Source organism: Mastomys coucha, unplaced genomic scaffold (genome assembly GCF_008632895.1).
Source record: "Mastomys coucha isolate ucsf_1 unplaced genomic scaffold, UCSF_Mcou_1 pScaffold17, whole genome shotgun sequence".
Classification (NCBI taxonomy): Eukaryota; Metazoa; Chordata; class Mammalia; order Rodentia; family Muridae; genus Mastomys; species Mastomys coucha.
The window spans coordinates 30,614,298-30,632,869 of NW_022196899.1; the positions used below are offsets into that span (position 1 = coordinate 30,614,298).

At 37.2% G+C, this 18,572-nt stretch overlaps 1 protein-coding gene across 6 annotated transcripts in view; it reads left to right on the forward strand.

Moving 5' to 3' along the window:
* Positions 1–775: 775 nt before the first annotated feature.
* Kiaa1109 (KIAA1109 ortholog) overlaps positions 776–18,572 on the forward strand; it is a 191,747-nt gene continuing 173,950 nt past the window's right edge. For all 6 annotated transcript variants that reach the window (XM_031376638.1, XM_031376640.1, XM_031376643.1 and 3 more), the window contains exons 1-7: positions 776–956; positions 2,057–2,155; positions 7,424–7,550; positions 12,332–12,448; positions 13,397–13,475; positions 14,600–14,664; positions 18,034–18,220. In XM_031376638.1, the coding sequence (XP_031232498.1) occupies positions 7,454–7,550; positions 12,332–12,448; positions 13,397–13,475; positions 14,600–14,664; positions 18,034–18,220 (545 nt within the window). In that variant the 5' untranslated portion in view covers positions 776–956; positions 2,057–2,155; positions 7,424–7,453. The remainder of the gene's footprint in view (positions 957–2,056; positions 2,156–7,423; positions 7,551–12,331; positions 12,449–13,396; positions 13,476–14,599; positions 14,665–18,033; positions 18,221–18,572) is intronic.

Genomic DNA, 18,572 nt, shown 5'->3' on the forward strand with positions numbered 1-18,572 from the left:
ATGTAAGTCCTGCTCAACAGTTAGATCTTGCTGTTTCCATTTCCAGTTGTCTTATAAGCACATTCCACTCTGTTCCAAGCAATCTTTCACACGGTCAAGACTGTTGAATGCTTTGCTTTACACAATTTGTGCATAAGAAATACACAGGTCAAGTATCTGTCCTAAACATTGATTTAGAAAGTTGTTAGCCATGGCTCACTTGCTAAGTGGTACTCAGAGTGGTGAGCACAAACTAAGTTCATTAATAGAATAATAAAGTATTTGGCTGATTTCCTCCGTCAGTGTTTCACACACCAAATGCATCTTCTGTGCGATGCATGTCATAGCTAACAGACTCTTCTTTTTCTTCCTTCCTTTTCCTATGTTGATTATACTGTTTACATTATCCGGAAGATGTTTACCTCCCCAATTGGAATCTAGAACAAGGTAGTTTTCAAATCAATAGTGACCTGTGTCTTTCAGACTAGGCTACATCCTGCGGACAGGGCCCCATCCCTCTGCTCAGGCCTTTTCTGTTGTAAAGCAGGACTCACCTCCAGGCACAGGTGCCAACTTTCCTCTTTAGTTTGGACCTGAAGCTCAGGCCTGGCCCCTTGACCTCATCCTATGGCCTAAGCCCTATCCCTCTGCCCAGGGCCTTCCAAGGCCCAGGCCCCGCCCCCGCCTAGACCCCGCCCCCGGCCCAGGCGGAACTTCTCCCTGCCGGCCGGGTGCCAGCGAGGGGCGGGGCCAACTCGGTTCTTGGGCGGGGCCAGAGCGGCGTACCCTGAGGCGCCGGCGCCCTGACGTAGTACGCCGCCGGTTGACGCAGCTGCAGTGCCGCTAGCCTCCGCTCCTACCTTGGCTCTGCTCCTCCGCCCTATGGGTGTCCGAGGCGGCCGGCCGAGCTGGAGCAGCTGCAGGCTGAGGGTGTAGGCATCAGCGGAGGTCCCGACTCGGGGCTGCTGTGCTGGCAGGTGAGAGGAGCTCGAGAGGCTGCGCGCGGTGAGGGGCTGGGAGGAGGTGGGGTGGGCAGCGCCTTTCCGGGTGAGCCTGGAAGGTTTGCGGGGTCGCGGCTGCGGCGCGGGTCGGAGGTCGGAGGTTAAGGTGGAGGCCTAGCACGCCCTGACAGCCAGGTGCCGGGGTTGCGGACGGGCGGGCGCGCGCGGACCCGGCGGGGTGGGCAGGGCCGAGCGCCCTGGGATGGCTCGGCCCTCGTCTGCTCGGGCGCACCAGAGTGGACACCTCTCCGGCCAGTGGAAGGTCCACAGCGGTTATCTTCCATCCGGGGAGTGTTAGTTGTCTTCTTTCCTCGCCCCATTGGTTCTGGTGTTGACGGTGGGATGTCCGGTGAAGGGAACGAATTCTTGTAAATTTCCTCTGAGCAGTCATGGGTTGTGGAACTGAGAAGATAGGTTTCAGGTGGTTTCGTGTTGCTGCTTTCATCCCATGCATGGCAATGAAGCAGATTTAGTCAGACAAATATAAATGTGGATGAATTAATCAGAATGTTTGACTTAACAATGACTGCTGTGTGCCATTTTAATACGCGCCCGTACCGTTTGTAACCGTACTATTAGGTGAGGTCTTAACCCACTTTGTAGCCGAGAACCTTGGAACAGAACTGTTTCAAACCTGGCTTTCTCACTTTATGGTCCCTCAGTCAACATGCCACCCCATTGCCCAAATGCCTTAAAAGTTTGCAAGGCGAGTCCCCTGTGGTAAAATGTGCCAGGTGCCCAGAGTAGAAAGGAAACAGAGGCGGCACACTTCTTTCCAGCAGACTCAGTAGTGTCAGTAGAAAAACTCTTTCAAGGCTGCACTTTTAAAGTGCGCCTTACACCATTAGCATCCTGACTCCTACCTCATCAACTCCTATGTTCCTTTTACATATAATGTGGGTTTGAAGTTATTTTAGTCTTATTTGAGGTCTAAGAGTTCTTGTTATGAGGGAATGTATTTTTGGACCAATACTGAAGAGTTTCCTGGTATGTTTAAATAATTTAATTTGAAAAGGTTGCTCTACCAACAAAGTTAGGATACCTTCTCTAATTGGTTGATATGCTGCTCTTTTCAGACTTGTTAAGATGAAGCGCTGCAGAAGGACCTTCAGAAGAGGAAAGATAAACAACATTGAAGATTAAAAAATTAAGCAAAATAAATCAAAAAATCTTGTGTAAGTATTTTTGCCTGATTTTAAAAAAATCTAATTTCTTATTAAAGTCCAGATAGAGAAAAGTTAACTTTATGCTTCATTTGTGATTCGGTCCACCTGTGACCCACAAATTATTCCATCTGCATTTTGGACTGCTGATAACCTGATTGATAATTAACTCAAGTGCTTAACTTTTGCATTGGCAGAAGAAAGCCCAGGGAATCATCACCAACTACCTGAATGCTTGTCTTTTGCTTACTAATTATCTCCTCATGTTTACAAAAGACTTAAAAAAGAATATTTATATGTCTCTCTGTGTATGCTTGTCATTGTTGTAGTAATTTGCTTTTTAAGCACAGATAAAGATCTCTGTAGCCAAGGCTTGCCTGGAGCTAGAGATCACTCCCCCCCTCTGCACCCCCCCTCAAGCCTTAGCTTCTTGGTATAGGCTTGCAACAATTACCCAACTTCAGCTTACTTCAAGTAATTTTCTTTTTTTAAAAAAAAATTATGGCCGGGCAGTGGTGGCGCATGCCTTTAATCCCAGCACTTGGGAGGCAGAGGCAGGCGGATTTCTGAGTTCGAGGCCAGCCTGGTCTACAGAGTGAGTTCTAGGACAGCCAAGGCTACACACAGAGGAACCCTGTCTCAAAAAAAACAAAAAAATTATGGATTCTTTAGAGAATAGTAAAAGTCATGGATAAAAACAATTTAATTCATTTAATAGATATAGAGTACTATGTAGCAGACATCATTTTAAGCTCCTTGGAAAGACTGAAATTCTGATAAACGATGAAATAGTAGAAGAAGATAAAAGAAGCATCTTTGTTTCTCTTGAATTATTTGCTGTATGAAGGTCATTCAGTAGGTTCCTTACATCAGCTTCCAGCTTCTCTTCATGAAGCAGTTGGTGTACAGTGAGATGTGGCTGAGCTGTATAGCCAGAGTTATTCTGTTGCCTAGATCCATTGCCATATGCCAGGTTATGCTCTTCCTATTAAAGGCTCTATTAGTTTTCTTTCTAGTGCTGTGATAAGACACATGACCAAGGCAAAATAAAGGGCATTTTAATTTGGCTTATGGTCCTAGAAGGTTAGTGTGTATGATGGTGGAACAAAGACATGGTGGCAGACGGCTAGAGCAGCAGCTGAGAGCTTCCTGCTTGATCCATAGCCAGGAGGCAGAGTGCATATTAGGAATGGCACTAGTTTATGAAGTCTTAAGGCCTGCCTCCATTGACACACCTATTCCAAGGCTACACCTCCTAAGCCTTGACAAACAGTTTCACCAACTGGGAAACCACCACATTTCACTCCCTGGCCTCATCAACTTGTGGCTATATCACAATGCATAATGCATCTAGTCCAACTTCAAAAACACCTTTTGGTCTCAAACTGTTTAAAAACCCAAAGTTTTAAGTCTCTTCTGGGACTCAAAGCAATCTCTCAGTTGTAAGCCTGTGAAAAATCAAAAAGCAAATATGGCTTAGAATATGGATTCCAATTTTAAGGGGGGGGAAGAATAGGTTATAGTAAGGAAAAACTGGCCTTTCAGCCTGGAATAAAGACTGAAACCTAGTAGGGAAAAGCCCAAATCCTGAGCTCCATGTCTGACATCAGAGGCTTAGATGGCTCTTTCTGTGCAGTTTTTCTGCCCGCAGCACACTCCTCATTCGTGGGCTGGTTCCATTTCCTCTATTCAACTCTCTCTGACTGATATCCCATGGCTGTGGCACCTCTAAAATCTTGAGATCTCCTACACAAGTCTGGTTTAATTTATAGAGCTTCAGACAGTGGCCCCTTAGGGTCTCCATGCAGGGACTTCCCTGTCAGATGCCTGCCCTCAGTGGTTCTTCTTAACCACTGAGGAAGTTTCTGTCATCCTTTACTCTTTTATCCTTCATGACGCCACATTCTGCTGCTCACTTGGGATGGAGCCTGGCCTCACATTTACTGTGGCTTTAATTTGTTGTTGCCTATAAATTACTTGGGCTTTTTCTTTTCACAGCTTGGAGGCTTAGTTGACTGAGGTCTTACCTTAGTGTACCTCCCTTTATTCCAGTGCTTGATCAGAACAGGCCTTGGTTCCAACACTACATTTCCTAGTGCACTTTTTTTCTTCAAGTTGTACGTTGTGTTTCCATTTGCCCTACTTGCTCTTCTTCACTGTAGACCTGCATAAGTGCGATTACTAATAACTATGTGACAGAGCCAGTATTAGGCTGTCTTGAAATTTTCACTGCCAAAGAAATTACTATTACTTTTAAACTTATCCTCAGGTGAGTTTTAGGACAAAGTTTAAAGGCAGGCACTTACTTTATTTATTTATTTGCCAAAATTCCATGAAAGTAGTCTGAGATGAGTTGCTAATATTTTTCCCCTCTAAAACCTCTTGAGCTGGGCCTCCATAATCCACATTTCTCTCAGTATGTCTACCTTCTTTTTATGCTCCTACTTAGAAAGTAGGAGCTTAAGCTTTGCTTACAGTATTCAACTGCTTTTCTCATCCAAAGTCCTGAAGTCTTCCACATTCTCCCAAAACAAAAACAACAAAAATGGCATGGTCAGGCTTGTCACTGCAATAGCCCATTTCCTGAGAGCAGCTGCTATATTATATAATAAAGACTTCATGACCAAGGCAGCGTATAAAAGGAAGACTTTAATTTGGCTTATGGATCCACACAGTTTGGGTGGTTAGTGTGGTGACAGAGCAAATGAGAACATGTGGCTGGAGCAGCAGCTGAGAGCTCCCAGATCCTCAAGCAAGAGGCAGAGAGGGCCACACTGGCAATGATGAGGTTGTTTTGAAACCACAAAGCCCTTCCCCAGTGACACACCTCCTCCAACAAAGCCACACCTCCCAAGTCTTTCCCAAACAACTACACCAACTGGGGACCAAGTAGTTTAACATATGGGCCTATGGAGGCCATTCTCAATCAAAATATGGCAGAGGTCTTTACTAGCTCAAGATGTGTTATAAACATTGTGGTTTTTGTCTGATGGTTTTTCTTAGACATTTTGCATTAATTGGCTATTGAGAATGCTGGTAGATACTGAACCTGCAGACTTATGCCTTTGCTGCCTCAACACCCTCTTCCTTCATTCCTTTGATAAAAATAATGGGTTGTTAGAGTGAAAGATACTGGTGATTTTGGATGAGGATTCTGTCTTCTTTTGTGGATGGGTCACTACTTCTTGGGCTTGATTAGAAACAAAGTATCTTTTATGTGGAGATTTGAATGCCATAACATATCTGTCAGTTAAAGTCAGTAATAGACCCTGTCTCCTTGAGTATATAATTATTTGACATCTCTAAGATGATAAAAATTAACATAAACAGGTACATGCCTTTTTATCACATGTAATTCATTATAAAATATGTAGATATTTATTTACTTATTTTTGAGATGCATTTTACTGGCCTTAAATATCAATTGTGTGTCCTCACACATTTGTATTTTTAAACTATGGGTCTTTTCAAAGTGTGTGTCTTCTATTTAAGTTAAAAAACCTGTTGAACATAAAAGGATGAAAGAGAATGTTCATGTATTATAAAGTGATCCCTTCCTTCTAAAATTTAAGCTGGTGACAGGTTTTGCAGTACTTTGAGAAATCTAACAGTGTCTTACTCAGTTTGTAAACAGTGGGAAAAATGTAAATGTAAACCCTTTTTCCATTATTTTCTCTAGCTTTTCTGTTGTTTCACAGCATTTTCATTGTCTCTTGTCCTACACCCTCTCATTTTACTTTAAGATGTTTACTTCTTTATGCTATACTAATATTTCACACACACACAACACACAGAGTACACACTTAGAAATTATTATTTATTGTGATCCTCAAAGTGAGAGTCATGGTGAACAATCAAAATATATTTAGAAAGTTGACAAGTCATATTTATTGAATTTCAGTGAAAAAGTTATCTTCATCATTCTTTGTCCATTTTGAAAAGATTTACTGTCATTTTTTTCCCCAGACTTACATGTGCTACTTGGTCAAAGGAATATTAACAATGCAGTTCTCTTTTTGATCCTTTTCCCCCCTTTTCTTTGAAAAAAAATTTTTTTTTTAAATTGGATTATTCCTGGATACTTTTTGTGGTAAGAGGCCTGGGTTAATTGTGTAAATACTGTACCTAAAGGGAAATATCTCTCTTGTCTTTTAATTATAACATAAGAACTTTATTTGTATTCATTCTTTGTATATAAAATAATCACAATTATGCTACTTGTATGAATATGCATATTGTCTTAGGAGATACCTAAGATACCTAATATTGATATTAAAAGACACAATGACTAAGGCAATTCTTATAAAAGAAATCATTTAACTGGGTGCTTGATTACAGTATCAGAGACTTAGTCCATTATCATCATGATGGTAGGCATGGTGCTAGAGAAGTAGTTGAAAGTTTTATCCTGATCTGTAGAGTGGATGGGGAGAAGACAAACAAAGAGACAGAGAGAGACAGCCAGACACTGGCATGGGCTTTTGAAATCTCAAAGCACACCCTCAGTGACATCCTTTGTATAACAAGGCCATACCTGCTAATCCTTCTAATCCTGTCAAGGAGTTCCACTTCTTGCTGACTAAGCATTCAAATATATGAGCCTATGAGGCTATCTTATTCAAACCATAATGCATATATATCTATATACATATTTATCTATACAATTGGCCGTGTCTGCTCATAGTTTGTGACATCTTATTATAATTTGTCCTGAGCATCTGAAAGCAAGAGATCATTTAACTATTCACAAGCTACCTAGAGTGAACTTGACTAGGAAATCTTGTCAAATACTGGAAAATACAGAGAAGTGATGGAGATTATGAAGACTTATCTAATTTAATATATAAGTATAATATTAAGTGACAACTTTTGGGGACAATCTAGATGAGAAATTATGTAGATGCTTAATATTCCATATTAAAATAAGCTTTTATTTGAGCTTTAATAGTAGTCATGCTTTTCTTAGTAACTACTCCTTTTTTTTTTTCTTTGAGACAGGGTATCTCTATGTAATTCTGGCTACCCTGGAACTCAAGGTTTGCCTTGAACTCCCAGAGATTTGCCTGCCCTGAATGATAAAATCAAGACATTACTAATGTGAAACATGGTCTTATATTTAGATAGAAATATGTACACATTTCACTAGTTGTTTATTTGCGTTCTCAGTGAAAGAAATAGAAGGCGACTTAACAAGCCTTGTTAATTCATCTTTTATCCCTTTACATGATTTTTGTTGCAGTTTTATGAATCTTTGGTTTCAAGTTTGTTAATCTCCTTTAGGCCTTTAGATGTTCTGGAATAACACCAGTAATGGATCAAAGGAAGAATGACAGCATTGTCCCCAGTATCACTCAGTTAGAAGATTTTCTTACAGAACACAATTCCAATGTTGTTTGGCTTCTTGTTGGTAAGTAGAGTATGTGTTTTCTGCATGTATTAACAACTGCCAGATTTTAGGCAGTGGCTGACTGAACCTGGAATGCTATAGTATCATCCTGCTCTCTTTAGGAAAGAAGAATTTATGTATGTCCTTTGAATATTTGCTCTGGAAACTGCTCTGATTTTTCCCCCTTAGGCTGCCTACTTACCTGTCTTAAGAGAGGTGGGGGAGAAAAAACATTGATTGTGTTTAGCTTATTTTGCCTGTTTTAAATTACCTTCCCCATCCCTACTCCAACACATATACAAACATTTTTATTATAAATGTGATAAATGTTCATGGTAAACATTTTATAGTGAAACAACATATTTAATACTTTATTTTCATTTCTTTGTTTCTCAGTTGGGGGAAAATGGCAGTGGCTTATACTATTTATACCTTTTTTTGTATAATTGTCTAGAAGTTTTCTATGTATATACATAGTTCAAACAGTGCATAATTTAATGTTAGAGAAGGGAAGGGGAGAGAGGAAAGGAGTCAATGAATGGCCAACTGATTATGAAGGAGAAAAGGTAGAAAAATAATACTAGTGAAAGAGGCTGTTACTGTGCACAAATTAACATGAAATCATGGTGTTTAAGCTGAATAGAAACTCAAAGTATAGAAGGGAAAATAGAAAGGGTAGAAAGGAAAAGGAGACTTACTGATACTCTTCCACATCTTTGCTATACTGAATGCAATGCTATACTGTTTGCATGTGCTGTTTCAACATGCAAAGCAGTTTTATAAAAATAGGCTTTAATTTTTTCCATTTCAATATGTTGGACCACTGTGGTCCATGACCTTAAATAAGGTTCATGGGTTACATAGCTGTTTTCCCTACGTGCATGCTTTTGCCTCCTTTCATGACTTGATGCCATATACTATAAGGTAGGAGGATGGGTAGAAGTGACACATGTATTGAAGGAATAATGATGTTTCATAATTAGTAGGAAGGATTGAATTACAGTTTAGACTTTGAGTTCTGCTATTTGACAAAGCTACTGTAAATTATTAATAGAGGCCAAAAATTAAGATGAATATTTGCAGTGCCCTGCACTCTTGGGTCCCTGAATCCTGATGAGATAAGGTGAGGAAATGAAGACAGACACACATACAGAAGAAGGAGTCAGGTGTGTACAATCTGATGATTTGCACCTACTGCTTCATGGCCCCAAACCTCAGTGTATTTATTAAGGACAGCACAGGGGAGGGGCTGGCTAGTCTCAGTGAGAGGTCTCTTTAGAGCAGTCTCAGGCTGTGAATATTCTGAGGAGGAAAGCTACAGCTGCTGGTTTGTTAAGTACCTGGTTAGTTATATGTACTCTCAGCCCTGAGGAAAACTTTGCATTCATCTGTGCTTTACTTGGGCAAGACTTTGCCACTCCCATGGGGCTGAGACATATAGTCCCCAGAATGGCTATGCTCATGTCAACTGTCCACATTTACCCGAGGACTTCAGTCTCTCAGACTTCCTCCATTTCCTATAAATACTGAGTATTAATATGAAATAGAACTTTAATATTAGTGTGAAATACAAATTCATAAAAGCAGCATTGGAAATGACCTGAGATTAATTAGGTTGCAGAATTTTTCCTTATTTGAGATTTGTTTCTTTCCTGTCATGTACAGTTCCTGATTTTTTTTCCTGTTCTATATAAATTCCTTTTTTTCTTTTCTTTTCTTTTTTTTGGAAAAAAAAAATAAAACAGGAGTCTAACAGAAGGACTGGGAGAAGAAAGACTTGGACTCACATACAGGACTAGCACTAGAACTTAGATGGGCTAGGACTCAGATTCATGTATCTCTCGCAGTCCCCCGGGCCCAGAGCACTTGGGCCCAGGGGGATGCAGCACCAGTTCAGAGGAGATAGCTGCTGCTTTAGACCCAGTATGTTTCAGATAGCCTCAGATGTACCTCAACTGTTGAGCTGCCAGATTTTTCATTTCTCTTTTGCAATGATTGTAAAAGCCTCATGTCATTTTTAAAGAAATACACTCAGACCTTAAAAAAAAAAAAAAACAAAAAACAAAAAAAACCCAGTAGCAATAAAAAGAGAATTTTTCTAAAAACAGTTTTTGTGGTGAAATTGTAGTACTTACGTAATGAAGCTGACAGAGCTGTTGTAGCTAGTGCAAGTTTAAGAAATATGGTGTTCTGTTAGGACTTGCTTACTATTCTAAAAACTCTGCAACAAAATTTTGAACGAAGTTAAGATTTTATGGCAATGTTGGTAGGTCACATCTTCTTAACCTATACATTACTTTCTCCTTAGAAAGACTAACACCTTAAAAAGCAAAGGGCAATTCATTATCAAAACAATACTTTTTATTTTTCCTTTCTTATATTCATGAATAAGGTGTCTTAAAATATAAATCTTGTAGATGACTATTCATAACTAATTAGACTATCATTTGCTCTACCATAATCAGTGACATTCTTCAAAAATGTGTTATTGTCATAACAGTTACTGTAGATATTTTAGGATTAGGCAGCCTATTTAATGTTCCTTTTGACAAAAATTCTTGTGTTCTACTACTCTATATTTTGTATGTGCATATGCACATGTTGGAGTGTGTGTGTGTGTGATTTGTGGAGTCTAAAGTTGACATCAGGTGCTTTCCTCAGTTTCTCTCTACCTTATATCTCAAGACAGGGTCTTTCAACAAATTTGGAGCTCATTGTTTCCACTAGGCTAGTTAGCCAGTGAACTCTGAGGATCTTGCTGTTTCTAGCTCACCAGGTCTGTTTTGCAGTTGCATGATGCCATGCCTAGCTTTTATGGGGGTACTGGAGATCCAAGCTCAGCGCCTCATGAAAGCACTGTTGGCCCTACTTATCTAAATGGAGAGATTGTTGATTCATTGTTTTTTTAATACTGATAGTTTTCTAAGTTTAAAAAAATCACTAAGAGGCATGGCTGAGGTCTAAAAAGGAATGATTTGATTGTTGTGGCAGCAGCTCAAAAGCTGCTTACCTGTCCCTTGGCAGGTAAAAAAGCTGAGCCCTTTGTTCTTTACTGGCTTCTTGCAGCAGGCTTTTGCTGGGCAGGGCAGGGCAGTGCATTACTGAGAGGAATGGAGATGCTGATAGAATCTTTGGGGAATAAACTGGGTGTGGTTGGAATGCAGCTACCCAATAAGCCATGGGTGGAAGAAAAACAGTGGCTTCAGTAGTGAAAGAACAAAAAAAAATGGAAAACAAGTCTTGGGAACTGTGCAGAGGGAGAGGTGGCATTGTGCTTTTGGGCACCATGAGACATGGCCTACAGGAAGATCAGGCCACCAGGCCCATGTAAGAAATCACAATCAGACTTTGTACTCCACCCATTTCTCTTTCCTTCTTGTTTATATTTCTCCTGCATCTAATTCAGTCTAATGGACCATCTTTGTTCTGCCCTGTTCTCTTTCTCCCTCGTAATTTTTGCTTTCCTTAAGAACAGATGACCAGGATTTGTGAGTCTGTCTGCTTCAGTCTCCCAAGCACTTAGGTGCTTTGAAGTTGTTTGATTGCATTTCTTTATATCTTTCTTCATTTAACTACTAAATGGAGCTACCTTTACTGTTACACCCTTCTGTTTGCTTCCTGTCTGTTGCTCTAATACAAATCACTAGCTTTACTTTGTTTTTTTCATCACTGTTAGTAACTACCGCCTTGTCGCACACTGTGTTTTGTACTCATTCAAAATTATTAGGGTTGGGGCAACTGTTAATTAAAGAGTATCCTGTTTTCATAATAGATTGCCTTGCAGTCAATAGTAGCTTGACTCAGAGTTGAGTCAAGTCCAATGAGGAAAATGACACCTTAACCATATTACAACTTAGTTCCACTTGAACACATACTTGCATTGATAAAAAAAGTGGGTGATTAAAGATGATCTAATCTCAGATGTTTATATCCCAACACAGACCTGCAAGAGACATAAATAAGCAAGGTTGTACTGTGTATTTGAAAATTCCTAATTAGATAGTAAGAGACTCCAATGAGAGCAAATGAGATGAAATCTCAAGGAAGTCAAAAAGAATATTAAAGAATGTTCAGTGGAAGGAGAGAACATGAATAAACTGAACAAATTCAAGGAGCACAAACAATTGAGTGAAATAAAGATGTCAATACAGAGATAAGAAAGTGGCATTCAATAGAGACATTTAGAAGTATTGAAAATAAATCAGTTTGAAAATTTGGAAATGAAAGTGCCAATAAATTAAAAATTAAAAAAAAAACTTAGAGAAAGTCTCACTATAAAATAAATAGATCAAATGAAAAGTGAATTCCAGGGCTTGAAGACATGATAGATGAACTAGAATATTCAGAGAATAATCAAAATGAAATTGTAAGACAGTATGAACAGAACACACAGGATTTATGGAATACCATTGGATAGACCAACTTGGGAATCATGGGCAGAGAAGAGGGAGTAAACAATATGCAGAACAGAGAAAGAATGTTGAAGGCTGTAAGGGTGAAGCACCACTTTACACATACAAGCAAACACCTGTCAGAATAACTCCTTATTTCAGTTTTATTAACCAAAAGTGAAGGTGGAAGCATGGAGCAATGCCTACAAGTTCATGAAACATTCCAGTTTAATCTGATTAGAACATACATTTTAAATTTTTAATTATTTTTTGTTTGGCAAGTAACTAGGAAAAACAAAGTTGTATAAGAAAGAAGCAATCCATGATTTTCAGATTGCAAGTATTGTCAGAGTACAGATTACTATATGGTAGTAAATTGTGTTTTTGTTGACTTGTTTTCCCTCTCAACAGCTACCATTTTGTCTTGTGGATGGATTATTTATCTCACATACTATAATTCTCGGAATGTTGGTCTTATTTTAACACTGGTTCTTAACAGATTATATAAACATGGCTATATCCATATTGGTAAGTGCATATAACACTATTTCTTCCATGTAATTATAAGATAATATATTATAAATTTATAATTTGTAAATAAATAGTAGCTTTGGAACATTATTATTTATGTGTTTGAAGTAATCAATGTGTCTGGCCTTTCCTGTAACATTCCTTAGATAGAAATGGGCTGCCATTTGGTTATTTACCCTATTCTTACAGCTTAAAGTGTTTCTAAAGTAACTTTGCTCCTAAAGTAATTTGCTCTTTATTTTTTTAAATAAAATGTACTTATTAAAAATACTTGAGAAACTTAAAATACTTAAAGTTTCCTTAGAATCTGTCTTGACTTTGAATATTCAATATAGGCTTTCCCCCCTTTTTATAAGGTTGATACTTTAAAACTCTATAAGATGGTATAATTTTGTATATTCCGTTTTGTGGCCAGTTGTAGTCAGTTTCTTACTCTCAGGAGAACATGTGCAAGTGGGTGGGAATTTGCGCTAGGAAGCCAGGTTCCTTGGGAATCGTAATGGTTATTTGGCAGAATGGGCAGTGAGTGGCTGCATAGAGCCCCTCCAACAGTCTTCATATTCAAGTGCTTCTTAATAAGCACAAGAACATCTTCTCTGAAATATAAATTATCTTCTGTTAATTAGGGAAAATGACTGATGTAGACAGGTTAATAGAGAAAGATGATGAATTAGATACTGTTTGGGTATGTTTATAATTAAACGATTTATTTATATGAAGCAGTTACATATTGTGGCTATTTCGTAGTTCAGTCCATAGTGGTTTGATCCTTTTGTTTGCATTGGAAAAAGAAAGATGAGGAGTTTATAAGAACTTCAAGTATATGGAGAAGAGAATGGGTAAAGATTAATTATTAAAGGCTAAGATTTGTCTAAGTTCTTAATCCTCTACTGTGCATTAAAAGAATTGCTGTAGTTAATTATCATTGATTTTTTTCTATAACAGGTTCCTTCTCTTTCTCTGTTCTTTCTGGAAAAGTCATGGTTCGTGAAATATATTACATAACAGAAGACATGTCTATTAGGTAATGAAAAGTGAAGAGAGACTCAAACAAATATGAAATATAAAAATGATGTATTCAAATAAGCCATAAATCAAAAGATTTTTTTCAGCAATGTTTAAAAATTATTTTTACCATTGGGTTAATTTGGGTTAGTTCATTTAGACTAGTAAAAATTTTCTTAGCTAGCAGTTTATAGAAATGAATAATTTCATTTGCTTTGTAGCTGAAAAATTGAACCATTAATTGAGTTACCTGACCATTTCAGCGGTTGTTATATGAAATAAGTGTTATTGGTAGTTATCAATTAGCTCCTTATTCAAGGTAAGCATATACAAGTATTGAGCATGTATTAGCAACTATAATTTGACTGTGAGAATATAAAACTAATCTGAATATATTAGGAAACAGTAACATAATTAAAGTATTTTCTGTAAGCTTTGAAGAAAAACTTACTTTATTTTTATGTTTTTTTTTCAAAACTTGAGAACATAGAGAAATGATAGATTAATTGAGAAGTACTATGATTTGACATTGTTTATACCTCGTTTAAAATTGGAAACAACTTCTGTGGTTGTGTATAGTTCTAAATCAAAGTAAAAATAATATTTATAAAGCTGAGAATGAAAGTGAATTCTTTTAAGGTATGAAGTTATAGGCCATTGTTAGATTTGAAAGAGTATCTTTGAAAGTTTTCTTTGAGTTTATTAGTACCCTCTTTAATTAAAGATTTGCCTTTTAAAATAATCTTTATACATAAAAAATATTTCTAAAAATATAAAATTTTCCTGTTAACACTTCATTTTACTGTAAATATATCCTAACGTTACATTTTATCTAATTAGAAGAGTTGGTTGAGTAATTTATATATGTTATATATGATAAGTCTATACAATTTTTATCAATTAGATACGTATTTCTAATTTGGATTTAGGCAATCTTTCTGTTTTAACTCAATGGTGATGAAACAAGGAGTTGAGTAGAGCTAGGTGTGGTGATTAATCCCAGCACTTGGAAGTGGAGGCAGAATGATCTCAAAGTAAAGTTTAAAGTCATCATTGGCTTCAAAACAAGTTTGAAGCCGATCTGAGTTTTAAAAAGTGAGCATGTAAATTGTTTTCTTATTTTTGTAATCTGTCTTCCCTCAGGATTCAGGATGGATTTATCATTTTTCGGTGGTGGAAAATGTATAACCCAAAGCAGAAACAGCATGGTAAGTTCTCATTTTTACATGTAGTATGAAAGTATTTAATCATATAATCAGAATTTTCCTTTATATGTATTTAAATGTTCCACATTATAGTTTTTAATAACTTGGCATTTACAAAGCTCTGTCTTGCTTAAGTTAATTTTTCATTTTACCATATTATTCAACTATATTATCAATATCTATCTATGTTTCTAACACCTGTTGAATATATAGACCAGACCATATTCTGAATAAAATGGCTTCCTGCCACTCTAATCTTTGTAAGACATTCTTCAGCTTCTCTTTATTCATACTTGCTATGTTACCCAACTTGGTCTTGAATTCCTGGACTCAAGAGATCCTTGTGTTTCAGCCTCTCTAGCAGCTGGACTATAAGTATGTGCCAGCACACCTCAAATGATTAGTGGTGTTAATTACTTGTATATTAGCATTCATATGGTTTCTTTTGGGAAATATTAGGTCTCTTGTTCATTTCTTAAGCAGTTGTTTTCTTCCTGTGGAGTAGTTTGAGTTCCTTAAATATTCTGTGTATCATCTTTATCAGAGGACTTTTTTTTATTAGTTGTATGGTTTGAAGATATTTGTTCCCAAATGGTTTGTATTTTCTGTTAGCTATTTCCTTTGTAATGAATATACTTTTATTTTGACATAATCTCACTGGTCTTTTTTGCCTGTGTCTTTTGGGTCAAGCCTAGATGTCAGTGACCAAGGTGATATTTAGTTATTACTCTTTTGTTATTTTTTCCCTGGTGTCTTATGATCTGGGGCTTCACAAGTCTTTTAAGCTATTTTCACTTAATTTTTATATATTGTTTTGAGATGAGATATTGATATGGATTTATAGTTATCAACACCATTTATTAAAGAGACTTGTTTTCCCAAGTTCTTGGGTTAATTTCTAGGTTCTCTTGTGTTCTGTGGTCCGTTTTTGTCCTTTGCGTCAGTACTGTGCTGTTTTAGTGGCAGCCACTTTGTATATAGTTTAACATTGAATATATGACCTATCTTTGATGATTTGGGGTCAGAAGTTTAGAGCTGTGATTTGATTTCCTTGGCAGTTTTGGTTCTTCTGTAGTTCCATAAGAACGTTAGGATTATCTTCCCTTTAGCTGCTATCTTGATCAGTGTTCTCTCGCTGTGAAGAGACTCAGTGAACTCAACAACACTTAAAATGGAAAGCATTTAATTGGGACTTGCTTACAGTGTTAGAAGTTTAGTCCATTGTCACCATGCCAGTAGACAGTGCTGGAGAAGGATCTGAGAGTTCTACATCCCGGTCCACAGGCAGCAGGAGGAAAGGGGCTCTGGCGTTGCTGTGGGCTTTTGAAATGTCAAAGCCAGTGATATACTTCCTCCAACAATGCTTACCTTCTAATCCTTTCAGATACTATCAATCCCTGATAAACAAGTATTTAAACTTAGGATCCTACTGGGGGCCATTCTCATTCAAACCACCACAGCTATGAAAAAATTGGAATTTTGAGGTGATTACATTGACTCTGTAGATGACTTTCATTAGTGAAATTTTAACAATACTCTAGCCCATGAATATGGAAAATATTTTCTCCTAATATTCAGTTTTCTTTCCTTCATGTTTTACAGTTTTAAGTGTTTAGGACTTTATCTCCTTTGGTTAATTTAATCTTAAATACTTTTTATTTTTATTTTTGGTAACTATTGGGATTGTTCTCTTGAAAACTTGCTATTAGTGTGAGAAATGTTAATCATTTTTGTATGTTAATTTTTTAATCTTGTAACTTTGCTGAGTTCACTTTTTCAGTCTTAAGAGTTTCTGGTAGAATATTGAGGATTTTCTAACTAGAAGATCGTGTTGCTAGCAAACAGTTTGATGTCTTTCTTTTCTATTCATGCCTTATTTATTTCTCTTGGCTTACTACTTGGACAAAGAATTACAACAATTTTGAAATGTATATTAATAAAACACTGCCTGCTTATCATCTGTTTTTAAGAATTTGATATGCAGTAAGGAAGAATGATGGAATGGTTGATATAATAGGGATTATCTTAGCTCTTAGTAGTGGTAAACTTGGAGAAACAGCAGAGAATCCAGGTCAGAGAACTACTTAAATAACAGGAAGTTACAGTTCATGGACATCAAGTACTTGGAGTTAATATTTTCTTTGTTTTAGTGCCATTGATTTTTTTTAAGGACTAAATTTATTCCCCTCTTTTCAGTTGTCCTAGAAAGTAATGAGAAAATACCCCAAGATTGAACTAATAGGATTAATATGCTAAAAGGAAATGTTTATGATTTGTTTTTCTTAATTTCTTTTAAAATTTGAATGAATGGCAGTGCATTTTATTATATTTGCTTACAGTTTTCTTTTTATTGGATATTTTCTTTATTTACATTTAAAATGTTATCCCTTTCCCTCCCTCCTGGAAACACCCTATCATATCCTCCCTCCCCCAGCTTCTGTGAGGGTATTCCTCCACCAACTCATCCACTCCCACCTCCCCGCCCTTGATTCCCCTACACTGGGCATCTATCGAGCCTTCATAGGACCAAGGACCTCTCCTTTGTTTGGTGCATGACAAGACCATCATCTGTTACATATGCAGCTCAAGTCATGTGGGCTCCTTTCTTGATGGCTTAGTCCCTGGGAGTTTTGGGGGGGTCTGTTTGGTTGATATTGTTCTTCCCAAAGGGTTCCAAATCCCTTCAACTCCTTCAGTCCCTTCTCTAACTCTTCTGTTAGGGAATCGGAGCTCAGTCCAATGGCTGGTTGCTAACGTCTGCCTCTGTATTTGTAAGGCTATGGTTGGGCCATATCAGGCTCCTTTCAGCGTGCACTTCTTGGCATCCACAATAGTATCTGGGTGGCCTTTCCTTCAGCCTCTGCTCTACACTCTATCTCATTTGCTCCTGTGAGTATTTTGTTCTCCTTCTAAGAAGGACCAAAACACTCACACTTTGGTCTTTAAATTATAGTTTCATCTACTACTAAGATGAAAGTTAATATGTTTTTTTCACTCATTTTTAAAATGAAAGTTTTTAAACTGATTATCCAATTTAAAGAATATGCAATATAATCTTTTAGGTGGATGTGAAAAAATAGACTAGGTTATAAAGATGTTAAGAAAATGTAACATTTTATTTTAGAACAAAAGAAATCTTTGGTAAGATTCTCTTAATATGGTTGACATGACCATGGCTTGACACTTTCTCCATAGGAACTAATGTCCTTTCTCTTATAGGTAAGTCGGCTTGTTTTACTTTGTGAAACAAGTTTTGACAAAAAATATTGTGATTAAAATTCTTGAAAGTTGACTAAAGCCTTTCTTTCCATTACTAAACTCTTTGTTTTATTCATTCTTTTTTTTTCTTTTTTTTTTGTAACATATCTTTAGATCCAAAAGCAGAAACCAGATTATATATCACAGTTAATGACTTTGAATTTCATGTCTACAATCGATCTGATCTTTATGGACGCCTTCAAGAGTTGTTTGGTTTGGAACCAACCATAATTCCACCCAAGAAAGATGATGATAAAACCCGGGAAAATGGAAGAACAAGAACGCAGTCCAAAATTGAAAGGTTCAGTGTCATACTTGAATCTTATACATTTCTGATATTTAAATTCTCTCTAGTAGAATATCATATCATTAACATGGTTCACCTAAACAGAATCTAATCTCTTTGTTTTATATAGCTCTATAATCTTTCAAAAACTAAAGTAATGCAAGATTAGTTTATATAAAAAGCTCCATCTCTTTTCTCCATATTACTTTCTCTAGATTCAGATAGTTACTAATTTGCCTTTTATCTTTTAATATGTATACAGAAATATGTACCATAGTTATATATTTGAAGTACACTGATGGCTCCCAGGGTCTCAACCACCAACCAAGGACTGCACATAGAGGGGTCTGATTGTTCAAGCAGCATG